Source organism: Strongylocentrotus purpuratus, unplaced genomic scaffold, assembly GCF_000002235.5.
Source record: "Strongylocentrotus purpuratus isolate Spur 01 unplaced genomic scaffold, Spur_5.0 spur5_scaffold_17, whole genome shotgun sequence".
Classification (NCBI taxonomy): Eukaryota; Metazoa; Echinodermata; class Echinoidea; order Camarodonta; family Strongylocentrotidae; genus Strongylocentrotus; species Strongylocentrotus purpuratus.
In genome coordinates, this window is record NW_022145602.1 from 3,160,272 (window position 1) to 3,181,486 (window position 21,215).

Consider the following 21,215-nt stretch of genomic DNA (forward strand, 5'->3'; position numbering starts at 1 on the left):
TATATTATCAAATATATTAAAAATAATTTGTTTATAAAGATTTAATAAATATACCTCTCGTTTATTGGAAAATTACGCATGCTTTATTTATCCACTAGTTATAATCTTTGAAAACATTTCTATATGATTATCCACACCGTTTACACTTATGAAACAAATTGTACAGCGCCCGTGTTAAAGTTGCTATGATGAACTATGCAAATAACAGTTTAGCCTATTCATTACCAAACATCATCTAATTGAAATACACAAATTATATTTCACCTTTGTCTTAATTTCTTTTCGCAATATAAAAATATGAAAACGTAATATTAATACCGACTATTATCTATGCACAGGCAAATATTTACATTCCAGCGTTTGATTTATATACAAAAAAGGTCGTACAAAAATTCCACTCTATAATTATTTCAGATCATCGCCCGGATTTTGCTAGGTATTTCAAGATTATATTTGCTTAAGATAAGACAATCAAGAAACTTCAAATAAGTAAACTTAAAATAATAATTAAAACAAAATTCATGTTGCATATAAAACACATTATAGTTTATCACACCATACTCGCAGTAGAACATGAGTTAAATTAATATTATGTACAGTAATAATAAAATTGATCTCTACTCTCATTCGAATTGACCATTGTCTCTTCTACTCTTTTGACAATGCCATTTAATAATATCATAGACGACCCCCCCCCCCCCAAAAAAAAAAAAAAAAAAATGAAATAAAATAAATAAATAAATAAAATAATAATAAATAAATAAATCTTTATCCTGAAAATTGTTAAATTTAAATGGCCAATATTCACAATAACTTCAACAATAATAACATGAATTTACCATTTATAAGTAACTAAGGTCTTTCAAAGATCGTAATAGTAAAATAATCTATGCAACTGTATTGGTACAGAACGTAACGGATTCTTTCGCGAGCTCAATCTGGGCTCGTTGTGGTACGAAAAAATAAGACGCTAACGGAACATTCTAAACTGATTCTATGGGATCCGTTATGCGCAAATTTCTTAATGCTTCAAGTATGACTATGGCTGCAAACGTAATAAATTTTGATAACGATATTACTTCACAAGTTAACAAATAGCCGTAGAATCAAAACGCCGTAGCCAAAATTGATGGTTTGTGTGTAATTCACACGGAGAAGGGTTTTCTACGCAATCAAATTAAACACCAGTTACATTGGAACAGTTTCTCTGTAATAATGATAAAAGCCATTTATATAGCGCCGTCTATATAGACAAATCTATTCCGAGGCGCACACATCAATTATTACCCCGGTCTTATCTGTACCACATGGAAGCCAATGGTAACATTCACAGTAAAAAATGAACACATATTTGTACTAGTTTCTGATTACAAAACATATTTATATTTAAAGCCTTATCAATATAAGACCATCGCTATGATGGTTCCAAGACACCAAGGTTGAAAGACAAATTAAACTCTTCACCGAAAGCAAAGTAATCTCCTTGTTAACCCGTGGAATTCTAAGTTTCTCAGTCCTATAGACTTAACACAGGGATTCCCTGGTTCCCGTATAGACAATGGGTTAACCAATGAGGATCGTCGGGGTCCTGAAAACCTCTGCTTTTATCCACCTTACATCGGATGATCCATGTTGAAGTCATAGACATTCTGTGTGGACAAAGATGAAGAAGACAAAACGAAAATGGAAAGGTAAAAATTAACGGGAAAATATTATTACTCTGCTAACAACGCTGAGTAGGGCGATCTCTCCGTCTTCCTTTTATAAGTGCGTCTTTATGATTGTAAATGTATATTTGTTGATGTTTTTTAATTGACGGAAAATAAATACAATACAATACAATACAACACCGCTACATCAACGACAATAGCGACGTAATAACACTATTGACATTGAATGTATAGGCTTCCTGCGAGTAATTTCAATTTGTAGAGATTTGTTTTATTCCCAAGAAGCTTATGTCCTGATGGCAGACCGATGAATATTAATAAGTCAGAACTTGAGTAAAAAGTACTGTATGTCTAAGTTAGAAATCATGTTTTGTCTTTTTCCTCAGGTTTTGACTGAAATGTCCTTATAAAGATAATAAGCAAACCGGAAATTGATTCGTGACCTATTAAACTTATTTTGTTTATACTGATATTCTGCATGTATCTTGAACATTGACCATCTAGTTGTCCTTATAATCTGATAAAAAGTATTGAAAGATTAAATAAATGAATGAATCAACAAATTAATAAATCAATCAATTAAAACATAAAAATATGTCAAATAATCTATGAATCATTAACAAATAAACATCACTATGAATATGACGGACAAAGAAAGCGAACAAAATATGCAGTTCATCATTCTACCCTCAACAATTGCTGTGGTAGAGAAAGGAACATCCCTTCACTGCTATTATGTAAAAATAAGTAGAACAGGTGTCACATGCATATTCACCTGTTCTACTTATTTTTACATAATAGCAGTGAAGGGTTGTTCCTTTGTCTACCACAGCAATTGTTGAGGGTAGAATGAGGAACTGTATATTTTGTCCACTTTCTTTGTCCGTCATATTCATAGTGCATAATTATAGATAACTAAATAAATAAATAAATAGTGAAAAAGCAATTAATATTTTCCAAGCAAACCTACATTTTCTTTGGGTCCTCCGGTGTGGAGCTGCAGTCCCATCTCCTTATCCGTGGAACCTACTTTCTTTTTCTTCGATAAGAAGAGAATGATGACGATGATGATGACGACAGCGACCAAGCCACCAACGACACAACCGACAATGATCGCGATGTTGGATTCTACGTCAAAGGAAAATGTTAGGAAGTTTGAATGTTTTTAATGAGACTCGAGTGAGCATAATGTGTTCTCTTGTGCGTTATTACTCACGTTAGATACATTGAAATATGTCTATAACGGCTATAAGCCTCGGTCACAAATGCCATTGCGAACTGCTACGAACGCCGTACGAACGATTTTCAGACAATGGAAATTCGAGAAGACAATGGAAAAACAGGGAGATCGTACGAAATTTTCGTTCGTACGAACCTTTGTGACCGTAGCATGAGGGAAACAGGGAAAACAGACCAATTTAGACAGATGGGCTTTGTAGACAGGTCTACAACACATGTTTCTACCTTTAGGGTGACCATTATAGACTATATTATAGACTGTATTTACCAAGAGTGACGACAATGGAGATCGACTTCTGATTGATCAGTTATTTCATGAGGCTTCGAATTGTTCCCTAGCTTCTAAAGAGATTGCAGTGGGAAGTAACAGTTTGGAGCTCCTTGATTTGACATATATGACCGTGCTCTTGTCACAACTATCACTTTCAAAACGCTATGGGCTGTATCGAGAGGTGACCTCTGTAGTTTGACTGTAGATTAATTTAAGCTTGTTGATCACTGTGCGGTCTATCAAATTAAATGCGAGACAGACAGCTCCCAATCCAGAAGAAGCCAGTCTCAGATGAAATTATTTCTACCCATATTTAGATAAAGTAAAAGATACATCTAATTATGCAATCTAACTTTGCTAATTAGTTCCAGTCATATTTTATGCATCATGCATTTTGATTTTGGAAAGTATCATGGATACAATCTAATAAGAAGATAAATCAAATAAAGGACCTTAGAGACGATTCGAGGAACGTCTCTGGAACTCGTTGTGTCTGCGGCACCATGTTCATGTTTGACGGTATGGGTTCTAGGACACCTACGCCCTGGACAACCACCCCTAGAATAATCACCTCTAGGACAACTACCTCCTAGGACAACTACCCCCGGACAACTATCCTAGGGGGTAGTTGTCTTGGGTGTAGTTGTCCAGGGGTAGTTGTCCAGGGGTAGTTGTCCAAGGGGTAGTCGTTTGTGGGTAGTTGTTTGTGGTTAGTTGTCCTGGGGGTAGTTGTCCTAGATGGTGGTTGCCCTAGGGGGTCGTTGTCCTAGAGGATGGTTATTCGGGGGTGGAATTCCAGGGGGTAAGTGTCCGGATATGGATGGTATAATGTTTACTTATACGTACTTTCTCCAGGGGAAGGGCCGTTGGTAGGAGAAGGGCCGCTGGTAGGAGAAGAGCCGCTGGTAGGAGAAGGGCCGCTGGTAGAAGCAATCTCTTCTCCAGCAAGGACACTAAAGGCTGACAGATGATTAGTTCGGCATTCCACCTCAGTCCCTGACGTCATCACGGTCTCCACCCCTGAGGTACTCCATTCTTTGCTTGTGGTGTTCCAGAAGGTACACTCGTAGGTACGGTATTGTTTTGGTCGGGTGATTTCCATGTGGATGCTTATGGGGTCGGTCAGAGAATCCACGACGAGTTCTGAAACTGCAGTGATATAATGAAGAATTTAAAATCTCATTTCCGATGCCTATAATTGTCGATCTAAACAGAATAAAGGTATCCCATTTGAATACAAGTATTTAAATGTAAATGTTATCACATTTATATCAATCTTTCTTTGATCCAGTGACTGCGTAGTATTCATTCATTTGGAAGAACCTCTTTGCCGGCCGAAAAACCTCTAATTGTTGTTGTTGTTATAAGGACTTATGTTCCGACCAAAATATCGAGTTTTGGTTAATAATAGTATTTTTGTTTTGCTTTTCACGTTTTTGGAAATAATAAAACAAGATGAAAATAAAAATTCATTGTTTCGGCCATGTGCCAAAACGAAGTATTAGCGTGTTGATATTTTCCCTCGTGATCATATTTTCCATAAAAAAATATAACCCCTTGAGAAAGTACATTGTATAACTCCCTTCGGCTGTAAACAAAAAAACAATGTTATATCAAACACCATACCAGTCAATATCTGTCTTATGCCATCTCTTGATAGTGGTAAGCTCTGATAATGTAGACATTTCGAGAAGAGTTCACTATTATTTAATTTAATATCTTTGTATGGTATCGGAAGACAGGGTTATATCAAATATGAAGTGTCAACTTACAGGAAGAAGGGTCGAAGAGGGAAATCTGCAAGATCGCGGATGCTCTATCATTTCGATCCTCATCGTTTGTAGAATATGGATCCGAATCGTCAGCGTATTGTTCGAACTCGACAAGAACTCCTACACAGGATCCGGACTCACAGTCCCAGACACCATACCTACATTCAAAAAATTGACGTCAATTTATTCATATCAGATGTCACAACATTTCATGAAATTTCAAATTGCTTGACATTTTCCTCACAAAAAAGAAAGCGTTCCATTTGCCCATTCCCCCCCCCCCCAAAAAAAAAAAAATCGTAATTTTCATCAAAAACTGATGTTTAGAAGTCTCTAGCTGGCCGCTTGAGGATCCCCCCCCCCCCCCCCCCTCTCCCAAGAAGTTTGTGCGAGGTTTTAAAGACACATAGAAGTGGGCTCTCATGCGGAACGCGAAATCGTTCGGGTATTTATCCAATAACGGGTGTTGTAAATCAACAGGGTTAGCCTTCGGTTTTATGACCAACATGCTTCATGTAATACTATGTCCTTTTTTTCATTACGGTAAAGTCCTTATCTGACATTCGCATCATCCAAAGACGGGTTTGCTGTGTCCAGACTTGTACACCCATCAATGGTATTTCCAACATTTCTGGTGTCAGCGAATTATGCCCTTCTGCACATGGAAACAGACGACCCACTCCCTTAAAGCTCTCACCTTTCAGCAACATCAGTCCCGAAGTCAACAGTGAGGGCGTCCGCTCCACTATGAGACTGATGAGCGCCTTGAGGGAGAGCGACGATGGCTGATGACGTCACTCCTGAAGACACCGTCTCCACGGCAACATCTCCAACGGTATCACGCACCAGGCTAGCTCTGGTCAGGCTCCTGACTAGGTCCCTGTGAATTCGAAATAATAGTTTAGTTGATACTTTAACAAATAATAAATAAACCCTTACAGATATTCAGTTGTAAGAAAATAGATAGAAGGAGAAAAGAACTAGTACGGGAAAAATTTATAGTCAAACCTGTCGATAGCGTCCGCCCAAGAGAAACACAAAAATGTGCTTGTTGTAGACAGGTGGTCTTTGTAGACAGGTTCCTTTAGTACAAGTTTCAATAAGAAACCATTTTCAAGGGAAACAACAAATGCCCTTGTTGAAGACAGGTGGTCTTTGTAGACAGGTGGTCACTAACGCAGGTTTGACTGTACATGGATCTATACATGGGGTAGCCAAAGACTCTTGCTGTTTTTATCTTTGAACTTTCATGAGTGCGTTGGCGAGAGCTGACGCCACGAGATAAAACTTCACTATTCTCAACTCATGGTCTGTATGATAGTTCCTTTTATAAATGATAAACACTAGTGTGAGAGCGTGGGCATGTTGTTCTTGGTCTAGTTTCATACAAAATCGATATCAATAACAAGTTACGAGCTACTGTTATAAGCTACTGAAATCATGGCATCTGATTGGCTGAGAGTAAATTTGTCATAGAAATTTAGCAGTTGTTATAGATAACAAGTTTTATGAAACAGGCCCCAGATGCATTCAGATTTGTCCAAGCAGTGGACTATACAAGTGACTGGTATCAGAAAGAAGAACAAAAATTGGAATAAAATCATCAGAGACAAGTGTAGATAGAGTCATGTGTCGTGGATTTATCAATGATTAGTAAAAGATTGTTAAGTTTAACATTAACAATTTTCATCTTAGATAATCCTTGGGAACATTGCTCGTTCTAAGGGTATTGCAATACTTATTACCCTAGCACGTACTCTTTAAAGCCCCTCTGCACTACATTGGCCAGGAGGGATTAGACTTCCCTGCATGGTCATTGACAGGTGGTTAGCTCACCAAATCAGCTCTCAATTAACATCAGAAAGAGGGGATCATGGGAGACCAACGGTCATCGATTAGGCATTGTCTGCTATATAGAGGGCGCAAGTAGCTATAAGTGGTGCAGTGGGGCTTTAATACACCAGTGTCGAGAGGAACAAAATGCACCACGCAACGGTCGTCCCATTGCCACAGTGCTCGTCCTAACGGCCATGCAGGATGATTTCCCTTGGTGAGTTGGTTTCATAAAATTCTTTTTGATCGTGATGATGAATAAGTAGGGAAACCCAAACCATACCTGAGCATGTCGAGAATATCTTCATCCTCGGTAGCCTCTCCAATCTCCGCGGTGATAGGAACAAGAGCCTCATAAGTGGATGGCGGTAGGACCTCCATTTCAGAGAAGAAAACCGAGACGAGAGTTTGGAGAATGCTAACGAACGATTCTGCATTGGGTAAAGATGATAATAGCAATAGTAATAATAATAATAATAATGATGATGATAATAATAATACCTGTTTCTTATAAAGAATTTGACCATTAACTGACCAAAACACTTACTATATTAGTATTATCGCGGTCACTGGGTTCAACAACGAATTGCCAAACATTCACAGTATTCCAGAGGTGTCTGACAACACGTTTGTTGTACTATCTCTTACAATTGCTTTTTGTTAGTAATTCATGCACAGGTGATGTAAATGTGTAGGAATTAATAACTTGAAATGGTAAATCCCCATAATGGCAGCCATTCTAACGCCAAGGTTTTAGTGGTGGAGCGCCAGGAGTGCCAAGTCTGACAGACACGAACGCTTTACAATAACCCACTACCTATCATTGTTATTTTTTAAAGTCCCAATGTACTTCTTATAGCTACTTGCGCCCTCTATATAGCAAACAATGCCTAATCGGTGCCTGTTGGTCCCCCATGATCCCCTTTTTCTTATGTTAATCGAGAGCTGATTTGATTAGATAACCACCTGTCAGTAACCTTTAATACAGGGAGGTCTAATCCCCCCTGGCCAAAGTAGTACAGACGGGCTTTAAATGAGCAGGTTCATACCTAGATCTTCCTCTGATAGGTCATTGACCTCAATGGAAGGGCATTCATCCAGCAGGGTGGTTGCAGAGCTTACATCGAGGACTGTCCCATCGACAGCTTCTCGTAACAACATGAGTTGATCTGCTGTTTGTTGACCGGTGGTAGTTGCTCTTTTCTTCCGTCCGGTTTGTTGGTCCGAAAGAACCCTGATCAGAGCATTGATGTTGCGTAAAGCACTGATGAAGTCACCTGCAATTAATTCAGTTGATTATGGAAACATTTAGCAATCAAATATATACCAAGCATTGCTGTTTTCTGTTCCGCTTACAAAATAAAGAAATATTGGATCAAAAATATAATATTCAAGTATACACTTAATCATTTTAGTAAGATACGGAGAAGAAGAAAAATCGAATCCTGCTTGTCAGCCAGTATCACAAATAATAACAGCAGTAATCTTTACTAATTACTAATCATTAACTATTGCCATTTTTTAACAAAAATGGCAATAATTATGATAAAAGTAACATAATAATAAAAATAATAACAATAACAATAATAATAAAATTAATGATGATAATGATGGTGATGACGATTTAAAGTTGTTATCATGCTTAACTGCACATAAATCAATCCTTTGCACAACTCGCCTGATAGTAACCTGGGAGGCTGGGACCAGTTTCACAAAGCCTTTTTTTCAATGACAAATGACAAAAATCAGTGACAAATCTGCTGATAACCAATAAGAAGCAAGGATTTCAGTAGCTTATAACAAAAACTGTAATTTGTCACTGATGACAAGTTTTGTGAAACCCCATGTGAAACACCCCCCCCCCTGGATGCACTTGAAATGAAAGACACGATTCCAGTGAATATACAAAAGTCAGCACTTTACCTTTAAAAGCCTCACCGTCGACGATGGCCTGCTTTAACTCTTCATAGTCAATTGATTGTCGGTCCTGTACAGAAGCCGTTATTGTGTATGAAGTACAACTACTGTGCTGGTTGCACACCTGAACAAATGAAAAAGTGACATTAGGGGGCGTTTCACAAAACTTGTCATCAGTGGCAAATGAAAAAAATCCGTGCTTCTGATTGGTTATCAGCAGATTTTTCACCGATATTTGTATTAATTGACAAAAAGGATTTGTGAAACGGGTCCCAGTATAATACTTGACACTCCAGGCGCTCGACAATTATTACCATGGCTTTAGCATGGCTGTCGTTATGGTGCTCTAGAATTGCAACGAAATTATTCTTACCAGGTACCAATTCATGTCATCCGGATCGAGAGCGGCGAATATAGATTAAAATATTGCCAAAGGACATAAGGGCCGTGGTGGGACTCGAACTGCACACTATGTGATTTACTAATGTTCACAATTAGTATACATGCATATAAATTGCCTTTTATTTTCTATAGGTTGTGTTAAATTTTCCAATAAAAACAATTTAAAATGATTTTTCGAAAAAATATTCCATACCTCAATAACAAATGTATTCTCTCCGTCGCCATTACGTCTGACAGGGGGACCTCTGACGCTGATTCTAGAATCCCCTCCTGATCGGGTCAACGACCTTGTATTGCCTGCGTCATTTCGCGTAACAAATAGCTGATAGGTCAACGGATAGGCGCCCTCATCGGTCACACAGTCGTCAACCAGAAATGCGATCTTCAAAACAAGAATGATATGCACAGTTATTGCCGAGTGTAAAATGTGTACTTGATCTTTACATTGAATTTATTATCGCCCCATATCTGAACAAGCCTTTAATGTGTACAATCATGTTGCAGCAAGTTGTAAACTGCATTCTCATATTCAGACAGATTTCAGAAATAAATGCTAACATTTGTAAGTAGAATAATACTCTAGATTACAGATGGACTAACATTTACTAAAACTAGCTCTAATAGCTTTCACCGGTTTCGAACTCTCTCTCTCTCTCTCTCGCTCTCTCTCTGTCTCTCTGTCTCTCTCTGTCTCTCTCCTTCTCTCTCTATCTATCTCTCTCTCTCGCTCTCTCTCTCTGTCTCTCTGTCTATCTATCCCTCTCTCCCTCTCTCTCTCTCTCTCGCTCTCTCTCTGTCTGTCTGTCTCTCTCTCTCTCTCTCTATCTCTCTCTCTCGCTCTCTCTCTCTCTCTCTCTCTCTCTCTGTCTGTCTGTCTCTTTCTCTTTCTCTCTCTCTCTCTCTTTACCTCATCAAGTACGGTGTATGCATCTCCAGACTCTAGGGATACTTGGCACGATGATATACCCTCGGCTACATCCAGAACTAACTGGCCATAAGCGGTTTGATCCGACCCATACGTCACAGTGACATCTACCGTGTACATCTCACCGGGCTGAAGGATGCCTTTGCAACGTAAGAAAATAGAACAATACCAAAAACATTTCATAATCAAGATGACAATTTTTTTAAAGAAAATAATTAATGAATGATCGAACTACACTCGCAAGTCACCGCTCGAGATTAATTAATTTCATTGATTGTGGGAGAGGAGAATGATTGAAATAATACATTTGATTTGAGTTGATTTCAGCATTTTTTCAAAATATATATAATAACTGAATAACAAAGAACCTATAAACGTAAGGTAATATACAAAATATACAAACAATTATAACTTCATGTAAATATGTTTTTTATACATATAAACAGATGATAACGAAACCTAATATTTCTATAACATATAATAATAAATTTAAAGTATTATCCGAACTATCTGTGTAAATAGTGCAGGAGACCGCAAACATAAGCGATGCTTGACTAGGATAGCGGCCTCAACAAACATGTGAAATTTGAAATGAAATTTGTTTAAACATGCATCAGGATAGTGGACGACGGCCCCAATATCATCAAACAACGGTTTACTTATGTATCGGCCCCATATTCAGACGTACTGCACATTCAATGGTATCATACTAATTTCAAATGGGGCATCATTTTAAAGAGAAATACGTAAGATTTTTTATGATACCAAATTCAAGTATGATAATATGTTATCAGAAGAGATATCAATGCTAAATAGAATGAGTTTATTTCATGTTAGGTGGAGGGGTATTATGTCAATGGATACTACTATTACTGTATTGTTAAGAAAATAACTCAGAGGCCATTCGGGATAGTGAAAAATATTTCGTATTGGGGGTGGGGTGTCGTTTTAATAGATATTGCTATCACTATAGCTGTATTGATATTAAAGTAGCAGCAGTATTAGTATAATATTATTATTATTAGTAGTAGTAGTAGTAGTAGTAGTAGTAGTAGTAGTAGTAGTAATAGAAGTAGTAGTAGTAGTAGTAGTAGTAGTAGTAGTAGTAGTAGTAGAAGTAGTTGTTGATGTTGTAGCAATAGTAGCAGTAGTAGAAGTAGTAGTAGTGGTAGTAGTACTAGTAGTAGTAGCAGTAGTAGTAGTAGTAGTAGTAGTAGTAGTAGTAGTAGTAGTAGTGGTAGTAGTACTAGTAGTAGTAGCAGTAGTAGTAGTAGTAGTAGTAGTAGTAGTAGTAGTAGAGGAAAGTAGTAGTATAAGTGGTAGTAATAGTAGTAGTGATAGTAGTATTAGCAGTATATTCTTTATACTATTATCATTATTATTACCTGCATCTATGGAAGTGAAAGAAAGGGTCTGAGATGGAATCGGAAAATCTCCAGCATTCCCGTCAAGATCGTAGTCAAGATCTGCAAAAATAAAGGAAAGGTGTGTGATATTGCGAACGGTGATACCATAACACACTAAAACAAGCAGATATATGTCGTAGTAGGATAGCAACAGTTACATGTACGTACTTAATATCCAATATTCGTTTAATTCTGACAACTGGCCTAGCAAATGTGTTTGAGATTACGAAGCAAGTATCGTGTGTTGTATAATTTTAGAATCACAAAAATTCATATGAGGATTTAAAATGACAGAAATAAATCAAACTGATTTTTTTTTAAATCCTCCTTGCAAAGGAGACAAATTTAGAAAATTTGCTGAAAATCACAAAATAATGAAAAGCAAGAACTTACGAACAGATAAATGTATTTTGGACTACCGTAGCGTTCCATCGTGATTTAATCCCAAATGTCAATCATATCCACTCATTTTTAAATTTAAAAGTAATCCATAAGCAATTTTTTGGGGTGATATTGCAACCATTTTCCTGTTTGCAATAAAGTTGATTTTGTATTGTTTTCTAAGTTGGTAGTTGTTACCTATATCATGGCCGGTGATGGTCCATGCGATGACGTCCGGTGAAGCATGACCAATCAGTGCTGTTAATGAAACTGGTTCGGTGGATAGCACAGGTCCCTCTGTCGATCTGAATACTAGTATCTATATAAATAGAAAAGAAATTTAGCCTTTATAATGTTATCCTACAGTAATCCTTCAGTTAACACTAGGGTCTTTTAGATTCTGCACGACGAGAACGTGGACTGCCCTTTTAAGGCAATGTGACGTCACTGCCAGTGCCTTAAAAGGACGTCACATTGCCTTAAAAGGGCAGTTCACGTTCTCGTCGTGCAGAATCTAACAGTCCCTAATTGTAAGCCTTGAGCACTCCACAGAGTGGATTTGGCGCTATCTAAGTTACATTTATTATTATTGTAACTAAATTAATCATACTCTTATCAAGTTTTGTGTTTTGTATGTGATGAATTGGTTTCTATGTCCCGGGTTATGTTTCTTGAGGATATGACATAATGACGCTTAGAGACTTCGGTGGTAAGCGCTTTATAAGTAACGTTTTTGTTATTATTATTTATTTATTTATTAAATTTAAATGTATTCAACTAGTCCACCTTTCATTCTTGAGTACGGAAAACATTTTTTTTTTTAATCAAATCTACAAGGGGTAAAAACGATTCAGTTGTTAAATTTATGTCCTTGTAATGAACCTGTAACAGAAGGTTTGCGATCAATTGCAAATTTTAAAATAATTATTCTGATTGGGTATACTTTCTCCTTTATTTTCAATTTTTGTTTCTTGTTCGCAATTACGTATTGTATTCATAATCGTCATGTTTTGTAATATTTTCTTAACTGGAGTAATTAAATTAGTCTACATATTGACATAATAGTGCAATAACCTATATTTTTAATGTTCATCAGATAAGTGTGTTTTGGTGTGTGTAGGAGAGAGTGTGGGTGTGTGTGTGTGAATGCAAATTATTTCCTTTTGTCTTCTTTTTATAAAAAATAAATAATTTTAATAATGTACTTAGTTTATTATACAATTATTGAAGATAGACTTTTACATAAGGCCAGGCCTTCCTGTCTAGTCTCCAAATACTTTCATTAATGTACATGTTTAAAATGTTTCCCCCTTGTTCCTGATGTCTTCTCGACTTGTGTTATTCTCATGTTATATATTGATACGTGTATTATATTTTAACTGTTATATGTTTGTTTTCCTTTGTATGTTTTTAATGAAGTATTGAATAAAGTGAACTTAAACATGAACTTGAAAATGCGTCTTACCAACGGGGGGTTTCCCGCCACTGCGTCTATCAGCGCACTTGTCGAAGCCCTCCTGTTTCCGGATGCTACATCCAAAGTGAACTGGTAAGTCTTTCCGGGGGTCATGTCATCGGCATCAAAGGTCAAAGTTGATGATGATGTAGCATTGTCAGCTGGGAACATGGATCCGTCTTGCGCGCTTGCACAATATGTGTCATCTGTCGTCTGAAAATAACATCAAATTAACATCAAATAACCGATCGGGTCAACATGTTATGTCGTCATTGTAACTTCGGCAGATTTGACCCCTGTTGACCCGTAATTTGGAGGGTGCGGAAATGAGGTTTAAATTTGCTTTTGCGCAATAATGAGACGTTAAATGCTTTGTATTCCTTTTAATTTGTATTCTACATTCATTCAGTTTTCCATTTATATCAAGTTGTATTTTCATTGGATAGGGTCTTTAGATAATGAGTTGTGAGTTGGTCTAGCGGCACGTTTACTTGGTCAGCTCTCTGTCTCCGCCTAAACTGGATCAGCTAGGCAACGCTGGTTCGAAACTGAGTCACTTCTTTCGGATGGTGACGTTAGGGTTGGTGCATGTCTAGGCGTAATTAATAATATCTGATTGATACACATCTCTTCAAACTCGATTACACACACATTTAAAAAATGAAGAAATGCATGGAACAACATACCTGTTCGCAACTCCATTCGTACGTCAAATCATTAGAGTCTGACTGGTCTGAACCGGTTGGTTGATCAGGGTCACGTGACCGTGAACCATCAAGAATCACCATCCCACTGTCCACTCCCACGCTTTTTTCACTGCCCCCTCGTATACTAGCAACAAGCTCAGATGATGCGAAACGTATTGTGATGGCACTGGTAGGGCCTGACGTAGCACCAACCCGTCTGGCTTGGACAGTGAACGTGACGTCAGAATCGCCTGATCAAGAGAAAAAATGTAAAGAAAGAATCTGTTAATAGCTCACGAATATATAATTTCTTTTCGTCTTTTTGTCGTTTTTTTTTAAAATTAAACAAAAAGATGAATGGAACCGCCCAAACTTAGTCTTGTTTATCGAGTTTACAATTATCAAAACGTTTATTTAAAAGCATTGCAGGAAGAATCATGAATACATCCAAAGACTGGGATATACTATCTGTAAAAGCTTAAATTAGATAGACCCAAAAGTGTAAATGGTGAACTGAATTAAAAACCCTGGAATGGTGATTTAATTACTATCAAGAGAGGAATGACCGGAGAATGAATGACTAAAAAGGGATAGGACGAAATTGGATTTCGGTTTAAGTGTCTGGATTAGTCAAGAGATAGTTTATTCTTGAAATGACGCTTTATATGATCAGGAACAGACCTGCTATACAATGGCCCTCTCTATTAAAGTCTTTCGACTCACTGGGCGCCATCATCGGTAATTATTAAGGTGATCTACTATCGTTTTAGTCCTTATAATTCTTTTCATGATGGTCAAGTATATAGTTATTAGGGGAATTATCATAAGTAATTAAAAAACAGCTTCCCCAGATAACAAACCAAAAAGAACGACAGAGGGCGGGCTTTACTCACCAGGGAAAGAGTAGGCATTTATGAATAGAGTTCTGAAGTTTGCAGTCCCCGAATGAATGCTCTCATCAAAGGTTTCACTATTAGCTGTCCATACGAAATCTGTCTCCTCTGGACCAGCGCCGTCACAGTCCGAATAGAAGGTCACGTCGGCATCAAGGAAGAACCTGAAAGACATTGTACAGGGGCGTTTCACAGAACTTATCATCAGTGAAAAATGACAGTGTTTGTTATAAACTACTGAAATCCTTGTTTTTGATTGGTTATCAGCAGATTTGTCATTGATTTTTGTCATTTGTCATCAATTAACATGATGCTCCAATTTCTAAACTATTTCAAACTTTAACCTTTGACCCAACACTATTCCCGACTTAGGTACCCTAACAAGAACATCATATATAATGCAGTACAAATAGACGTTATTTAAATCCTGTATGCACTAGTTTGGTCAGGAGGGAGTAGACCACCCTGCTAGGTCACTGACAGGTGGTTATCTCATCAACTCAGCTCTCAATTAACATAAGAAAAAGAGGATCATGGGGGACCAACGGGCACCACTTAGGCATTGTTTTTCATATAGAGATAGCAAGTATCTACAAGTAGTGCAGTGGGGCTTTACCATGTACTCTCCTATCTTACTATTTTGATTTCATAATGCGCCTCGGAATACTTAAGAGGTCGATGGCGGTGGGGGGGGGGGTCGCCAATCAAGTATGAACTAGGCCTTAATTTATTCAAAGTATACCTTTTGGACACAGGTACGTTCTCCGGTTCTATGCCGCGCGGATTGATCCCCAGGTCGGGAACCTGCTCTGCTGACCGCGTCACAACTATGGAATCGGAGCCTGAGCCGCCTAAGAAGTTCACTGCCTCGGTGATGAATGTGTAGACTTGATTAGCTGTGAGGAGGGCCCCATCTACCGTCAAGTCTGCTGTCGTTATTGCTAGAGATGCGAAAGAATAAAACATTCATGTATGGCATATGAGAGGATCTATTCTTATGAACCAGCAACAATTCTAGATTTTATTTTATTTTTTATTTTGTGTTAAAGTTTGAGTTGAGGCTTTTTATACCCACAACAGACATACTGAAAATAAAAATAGACTATGTATAATGCAAATGTGGTCTATTTCATGTAGTTGTTAAAGAATTTTTGGAAAAGTTTTATTGCAATTGAAAAATACAAAACTATATGAAGTGGGTAATATTCGAAATAGGTGTTTTAATCCGTAGAGTATATCAAGAGCTATTGGGAGCGGAAAGGTGTGGGGGGGCATTATTACCGGTAACTGCTGCTTCAAGATCGTTTGAAACTCCACCCTCTGATTGGACAGACCATGTGAAGGTCAAAGGTCGACCAGCGCCACCTTTTGTTCCTCGAGCCGACAGCTGTACTTCTCCACAGCTACTGATCTTTGAGAAGCCTCGCAAGACCACTTCAACTGTGGGGATTTCCCCGACCTCAACGGCTAGGACTGTCTCGGGCACCGCTCGGGAGAAGTCGGGTCGGCTGAAGATAACATCACCGCGCAGTGTAAGCGTATCATCTGTGGAGATTTGTAAAAAAAAGTTGTGTTTTATTCCTTAAAAAGGTCGCTTGTATGAGGATCAGAAATCTAAAGGGTTCCATACACTTTCATTAGACCAACATCCTTTGGCATAGAGAGAGACGTAGCATTTAGATATGTACGGTCATTACAATGACTTATTACGTAATGCGAACATGATTTCTATAAGATATATAATAGGATATTGAAAGTGCACTCCAGCCGATTTTTCGAAAATAGCAACCAGGGGACCGACGATTCTATGTCCTCTCCGATGGACTTGGTAATGAGGATTAATGCCTTTCCAAAGGGCACTAGCGCATCGTATTGGTTTCGAACCGGGGACCTCCCGGGTATGAGACTGCTGCTCTACCACTAAGCCATCGCACCTCACTTACTCAATGAAACTTACCTGGTCGAATAAGATCATCCTCCATCTTTATTGGAGGAGCTCGCGCCTTTGAATGTTTTTTGAAACAGATATATGGCGCCATACAAATGCTGTTCATCATCATCTCCGAGAGTGATCATAATGACGCGGTTGTTTCTGATGATCATGCAATTGCTTCCGGTGCCTATAGTAGGTTTCTAACAACATAGCTATTGGTTTCGAACTGGGGACCTCCCAGCTACGAAACCACTGCTCCACCACTGAGCCTTTGTTACTTACTCAATAATAAACTTACCTGGTCCAATAAGATCATCCCCATCTCCAAGAGTGATCATAATGACGCGATTGCCTCTGATGATCATGCAACTGCTTCCGGTTCCTAGAATATTTCTAGCGATGCCATTCTCCTCAGGAGTATCTTGGAATACGGTGCTGCAGTCGTCAATGTCGTCGGTTCGAACTCCATCCTCGAAGTCAAGTAGGAGTCTGTTTTCTGCAAATAAAACGGAGGGGGGGAATGGTGATGAAGATTAAAGCTTATCTGCCGTAGTTTACAGGAGGGATTAGACCGCCCCGCAAGGTCACTGGACAGGTGGTTATCTCATCAACTCAGCTCTCAGTTAACAGAAGTAAAAGTGGATCATAGGGAACCAATGGTCACCGATTAGGCATTGTTTGTTATATAGAGGGCGCAAGTAGCTACAAGTAGTGCAGTGGGCCTTTAAAGCCCCACACTACTTGTAGCTACTTGCGCCCGCTCTATATAGCAAACAATGCCTAATCGGTGCCTGTTTGTCCCACAGGATCCTCTAATTCTTATGCTAATTGAGATCTGATTTGATGAGATAACCACTTGTCAGTGATCTTGCAGGGAGGTCTAATCCTCCTGGTCAAACTAGTGCAGACTGGCTTTAAATTGGCTAAACCTAGATATTGTATACCAGACCCTTGGTCTTCATATCCTTAGCGAAAGGCGGTGGCGAAGACTTTTGAGGATTATGCAAAATCAAATTTAAAAACCTTGATCTTGTTTACATATTAAATTGTGCGAACATGGTAATAGCATATTAAATAATTCGAATAATGTAATTTATACATTTTTATTTTTTTTCTTACTTGAAGGAAAAAACGTGAGTGAGCCGATCGCGGGTGCTGGTGCGAAGAATGTTACCGTGAAAGGTCCGCCAGGTAACGGGTCTATTCCATTGAGAGACGGGGAGACAACCAACTCCATTGGCGTGGGTGGGGATCGAAGGGTAAACGTAAGCTCCTGCATTGAATCACCACTGATCTCTCCAGCCAGAGGTTCCAAACCTGACGAGAAATGATCATGAGAAATCTTTTTCAACATATCTTTGAGAAAATTAAGTTATTTTTTAAATTTCTTAATAATTTGTTTTCCCTCTCCTTATTCTTGATTGTAACATTCGGGAACACTCTAAATCATCTTTTTTTAAACTCATGTTACTCTGAAACTGTGTGAGTGAGACAATGCTTGTGATTCTTTGAATCTACTTAATGATGTTACAGGGTTGTTGCAGGGCTACAACAGGTCTGGCTTTACTGTTACAACAAGCATGTAACAACAAGCCTTGCTTTACTGTAAGTCAATCCACTATACTGCATTTAGCCTATGCAATGAATGCTGAAACGTTTAAACCTATTCATTATGCTTATTATTATTATTACTCATATACTGCGCTTTTCCCGGAGCGGCCCGAAGCGATGACAACAAGAACAATATTACAACAAATGAAATGAAAACTTACAGTATCTTGAAAATCTGGATTACAAACAAGAAATGTTTTAAGTCCCTTGTAGAATGACGAGGCAGATGGTGATTGCCAAGTATGCTCTAGAATTAACATGATTATTCTATTTATACAAAATTATTTACATTGTTTTGGTTTATTGATAAAGAATGTACATGGAGAGAATTCCACTATGTATATCAAGCAGAAACAAATATGGGGTGAAAAGAGTTCCCCATAATTCATGAAAAAGAAAAACTGTCAGCTTAATCATTCTGTACCAGATATTATGTTACGTTTTTGTTCAAATGGAAAGCATTTGACTTTCCTGAATATCAAATGCATTTGCATTCAGAAAGTATCCATTGGACTGCACATGACTGCCTGTGGCGTTTATTATCATGGTGATTGTACATAATGATCTCTTACCATTCTCGAAAATGAGGTATGGTGTTATGCCCTCAACGGCCTGGAAGTTGGAGTTGGCAGAAGCCGTAAAGGTGAAGGTGGCAAGTGATGTTGGATCGAGGGTAATCTCTTCCGGTGCTACTGACGCTATGGTAACGGCTGTTGATTGGAATAATAGATATTATTAAAGAAGAAGACGGCTAGGTAGAAGAAGAAGAAGAAGAAGATGATGACGAAGAAGAAGAAGAAGAAGAAGAAGAAGAAGAAGAAGAAGAAGACGAAGAAGGAGATGATGATGATGAAGAAGAAGAAGAAGAAGAAGAAGATGATGAAGAAGAAGAAGAAGACGAAGAAGGAGATGATGATGAAGAAGAAGAAGAAGAAGAAGAAGATGATGAAGAAGAAGAAGAAGAAGAAGAAGGAGAAGAAGAAGAAGAAGACGAAGAAGGAGATGATGAAGAAGAAGAAGAAGAAGAAGAAGAAGAAGGAGAAGAAGAAGAAGAAGACGAAGAAGGAGATGATGATGATGAAGAAGAAGAAGAAGAAGAAGACGAAGAAGGAGATGATGATGATGATGAAGAAGAAGAAGAAGAAGAAGAAGATCATAGAAGAAGAAACAAAAGAAGAAGAAAAGGAAAAGCAGAAAAAGAAGGAAAGAAGGAAGGACAGAATACAGCTAGGTAGAGTAATTGAATAATGTTATACAAAACAATTTCACCTAAAATTTCTTACATAATTATAAATGCATGATAACAAAATCATAAGAAATACCTAAACATTCTATTCAGTGAACTTGACAACTCGATTTTTTTCGTGAGTTTACTCGATTCTGAAGTAGTAAGACAAGCAAATGTGGATTAAAGGTAAAGACCAGTTATGGTCATGCGATTGCATTGTGAAAGAAACGTTGTGGAATCGATCAGAAAAGGTTGATCATCTAGCATCTAGCATCTGCAAGGTTCTGGAATCATCAAAATGATAAGAAATTTGGCCCATTCTTCGTAAAGTTACAAGCACTATACACAGAAAGATGTATATGGGACTACCCTATATCTCTCACAGACCATGAGAGAAACAAATTTACCAAATATATGAATTAGTAGGCGGTTTCCCGGCAAATTTTTTATCATCATGTATTAGTCAAAACATATTCTTTCACATGATTGGTAATGAGAGCTTCCATTTCATTTTTTGAAATTGGGGCGTTTCCAATACTGGTCTTTACCTTTAATGTCTTGCTAAAATATATATGGAGGCGGGCTTGGATTCGAACCCTCAACTCTTTGACAGAGAGTCAAGCGAATTGACCACTAAACCATAACCTAACCAGTCATTAGACATAATGCTCCGAAATCTTTATTATAACAGTTGGACTTATACGGTGTATACTTACGGTCATAGACTTCGAGTGTAATCGAAGTAGCGATGGGCTCGGAGTTACCAGGAAATATTAGTAAAAGGTCGTATGTGCCTGTAAACAAAAACATGGAACCGTGTCAATGCAAAAATCCATTCAGTTTATGATGCCACTACCTCTACAATGAAAGAGGGTAAGCCTACACACATTAACATCTTCATACATGGTGGGCAGTAAAGAGACATTATTTTACCTCCTCTGTTATACCGCCCCCCCCCCCTCAAAAAAATAATCATGTCATTCTTATCTAACGACATCTCTGCAGATAGCAGACCCTGTGTATTGATGACGAGTTTAATTTGTTACAGATCTGTCTGAGGTAGTCACATATTCCATTTGAATTGAAAATCGGTGGCGTTGTTGGTGCTTCACATCCAGCGTTTCCGATTCGACAAGTATTATTAATATTTGTTATATGAACATAATCAATGTTTTCTCCCTTGTTCAAAACAACACTATTATCTCTCTCATATCTCATTTATTTATGTTTCATTGATATTTCGGTAATGACAAATATCTTATATTTTTTGTAAGCAAACATAAAAGCGGCCTATTTTTAGTATTCATTTTAGTATTCATGCATAAAATGTACTTTTTAAAACATTTTACTTTGATATATACTGTAGGGTCTATAGGCCTATATATTTAAAAAAAATGATATATCTTTGTATATGATCTCCAAAATAGTCTTTATATTTATGTTACCTGCTGCTGGAAGAGTAATGGTGCACGTTCCTTCGGATGCACTGGATGTCGCCATGGTAACCTGCCGGTTCAGAGTGCCCACTTGGTTCCTGAATCGACAATCTGGAGCTGGGTCGAATCCTGCTCCAGAAATAGTGATCTACGAAA

At 37.9% G+C, this 21,215-nt stretch overlaps 1 protein-coding gene across 1 annotated transcript in view; it reads right to left on the reverse strand.

Annotated features, from left to right (window-relative positions):
• Positions 1 to 780: 780 nt before the first annotated feature.
• Positions 781 to 21,215, reverse strand: part of LOC100894089 — a 40,796-nt gene continuing 20,361 nt past the window's right edge. Inside the window, exons 11-32 of the mRNA XM_030988462.1 lie at positions 21,069 to 21,207; positions 20,340 to 20,417; positions 18,968 to 19,105; positions 17,904 to 18,101; positions 17,083 to 17,280; positions 16,133 to 16,396; positions 15,594 to 15,792; positions 14,852 to 15,015; positions 13,959 to 14,209; positions 13,282 to 13,485; positions 12,015 to 12,135; positions 11,415 to 11,495; positions 10,012 to 10,169; positions 9,298 to 9,486; positions 8,709 to 8,826; positions 7,835 to 8,062; positions 7,069 to 7,216; positions 5,650 to 5,832; positions 4,953 to 5,110; positions 4,027 to 4,329; positions 2,641 to 2,798; positions 781 to 1,649 (exon numbers count right to left, since the gene is read on the reverse strand). Of these exons, the coding sequence (XP_030844322.1) occupies positions 1,614 to 1,649; positions 2,641 to 2,798; positions 4,027 to 4,329; positions 4,953 to 5,110; positions 5,650 to 5,832; positions 7,069 to 7,216; positions 7,835 to 8,062; positions 8,709 to 8,826; positions 9,298 to 9,486; positions 10,012 to 10,169; positions 11,415 to 11,495; positions 12,015 to 12,135; positions 13,282 to 13,485; positions 13,959 to 14,209; positions 14,852 to 15,015; positions 15,594 to 15,792; positions 16,133 to 16,396; positions 17,083 to 17,280; positions 17,904 to 18,101; positions 18,968 to 19,105; positions 20,340 to 20,417; positions 21,069 to 21,207 (3,714 nt within the window). The 3' untranslated portion in view covers positions 781 to 1,613. The remainder of the gene's footprint in view (positions 1,650 to 2,640; positions 2,799 to 4,026; positions 4,330 to 4,952; positions 5,111 to 5,649; positions 5,833 to 7,068; positions 7,217 to 7,834; positions 8,063 to 8,708; positions 8,827 to 9,297; positions 9,487 to 10,011; positions 10,170 to 11,414; positions 11,496 to 12,014; positions 12,136 to 13,281; positions 13,486 to 13,958; positions 14,210 to 14,851; positions 15,016 to 15,593; positions 15,793 to 16,132; positions 16,397 to 17,082; positions 17,281 to 17,903; positions 18,102 to 18,967; positions 19,106 to 20,339; positions 20,418 to 21,068; positions 21,208 to 21,215) is intronic.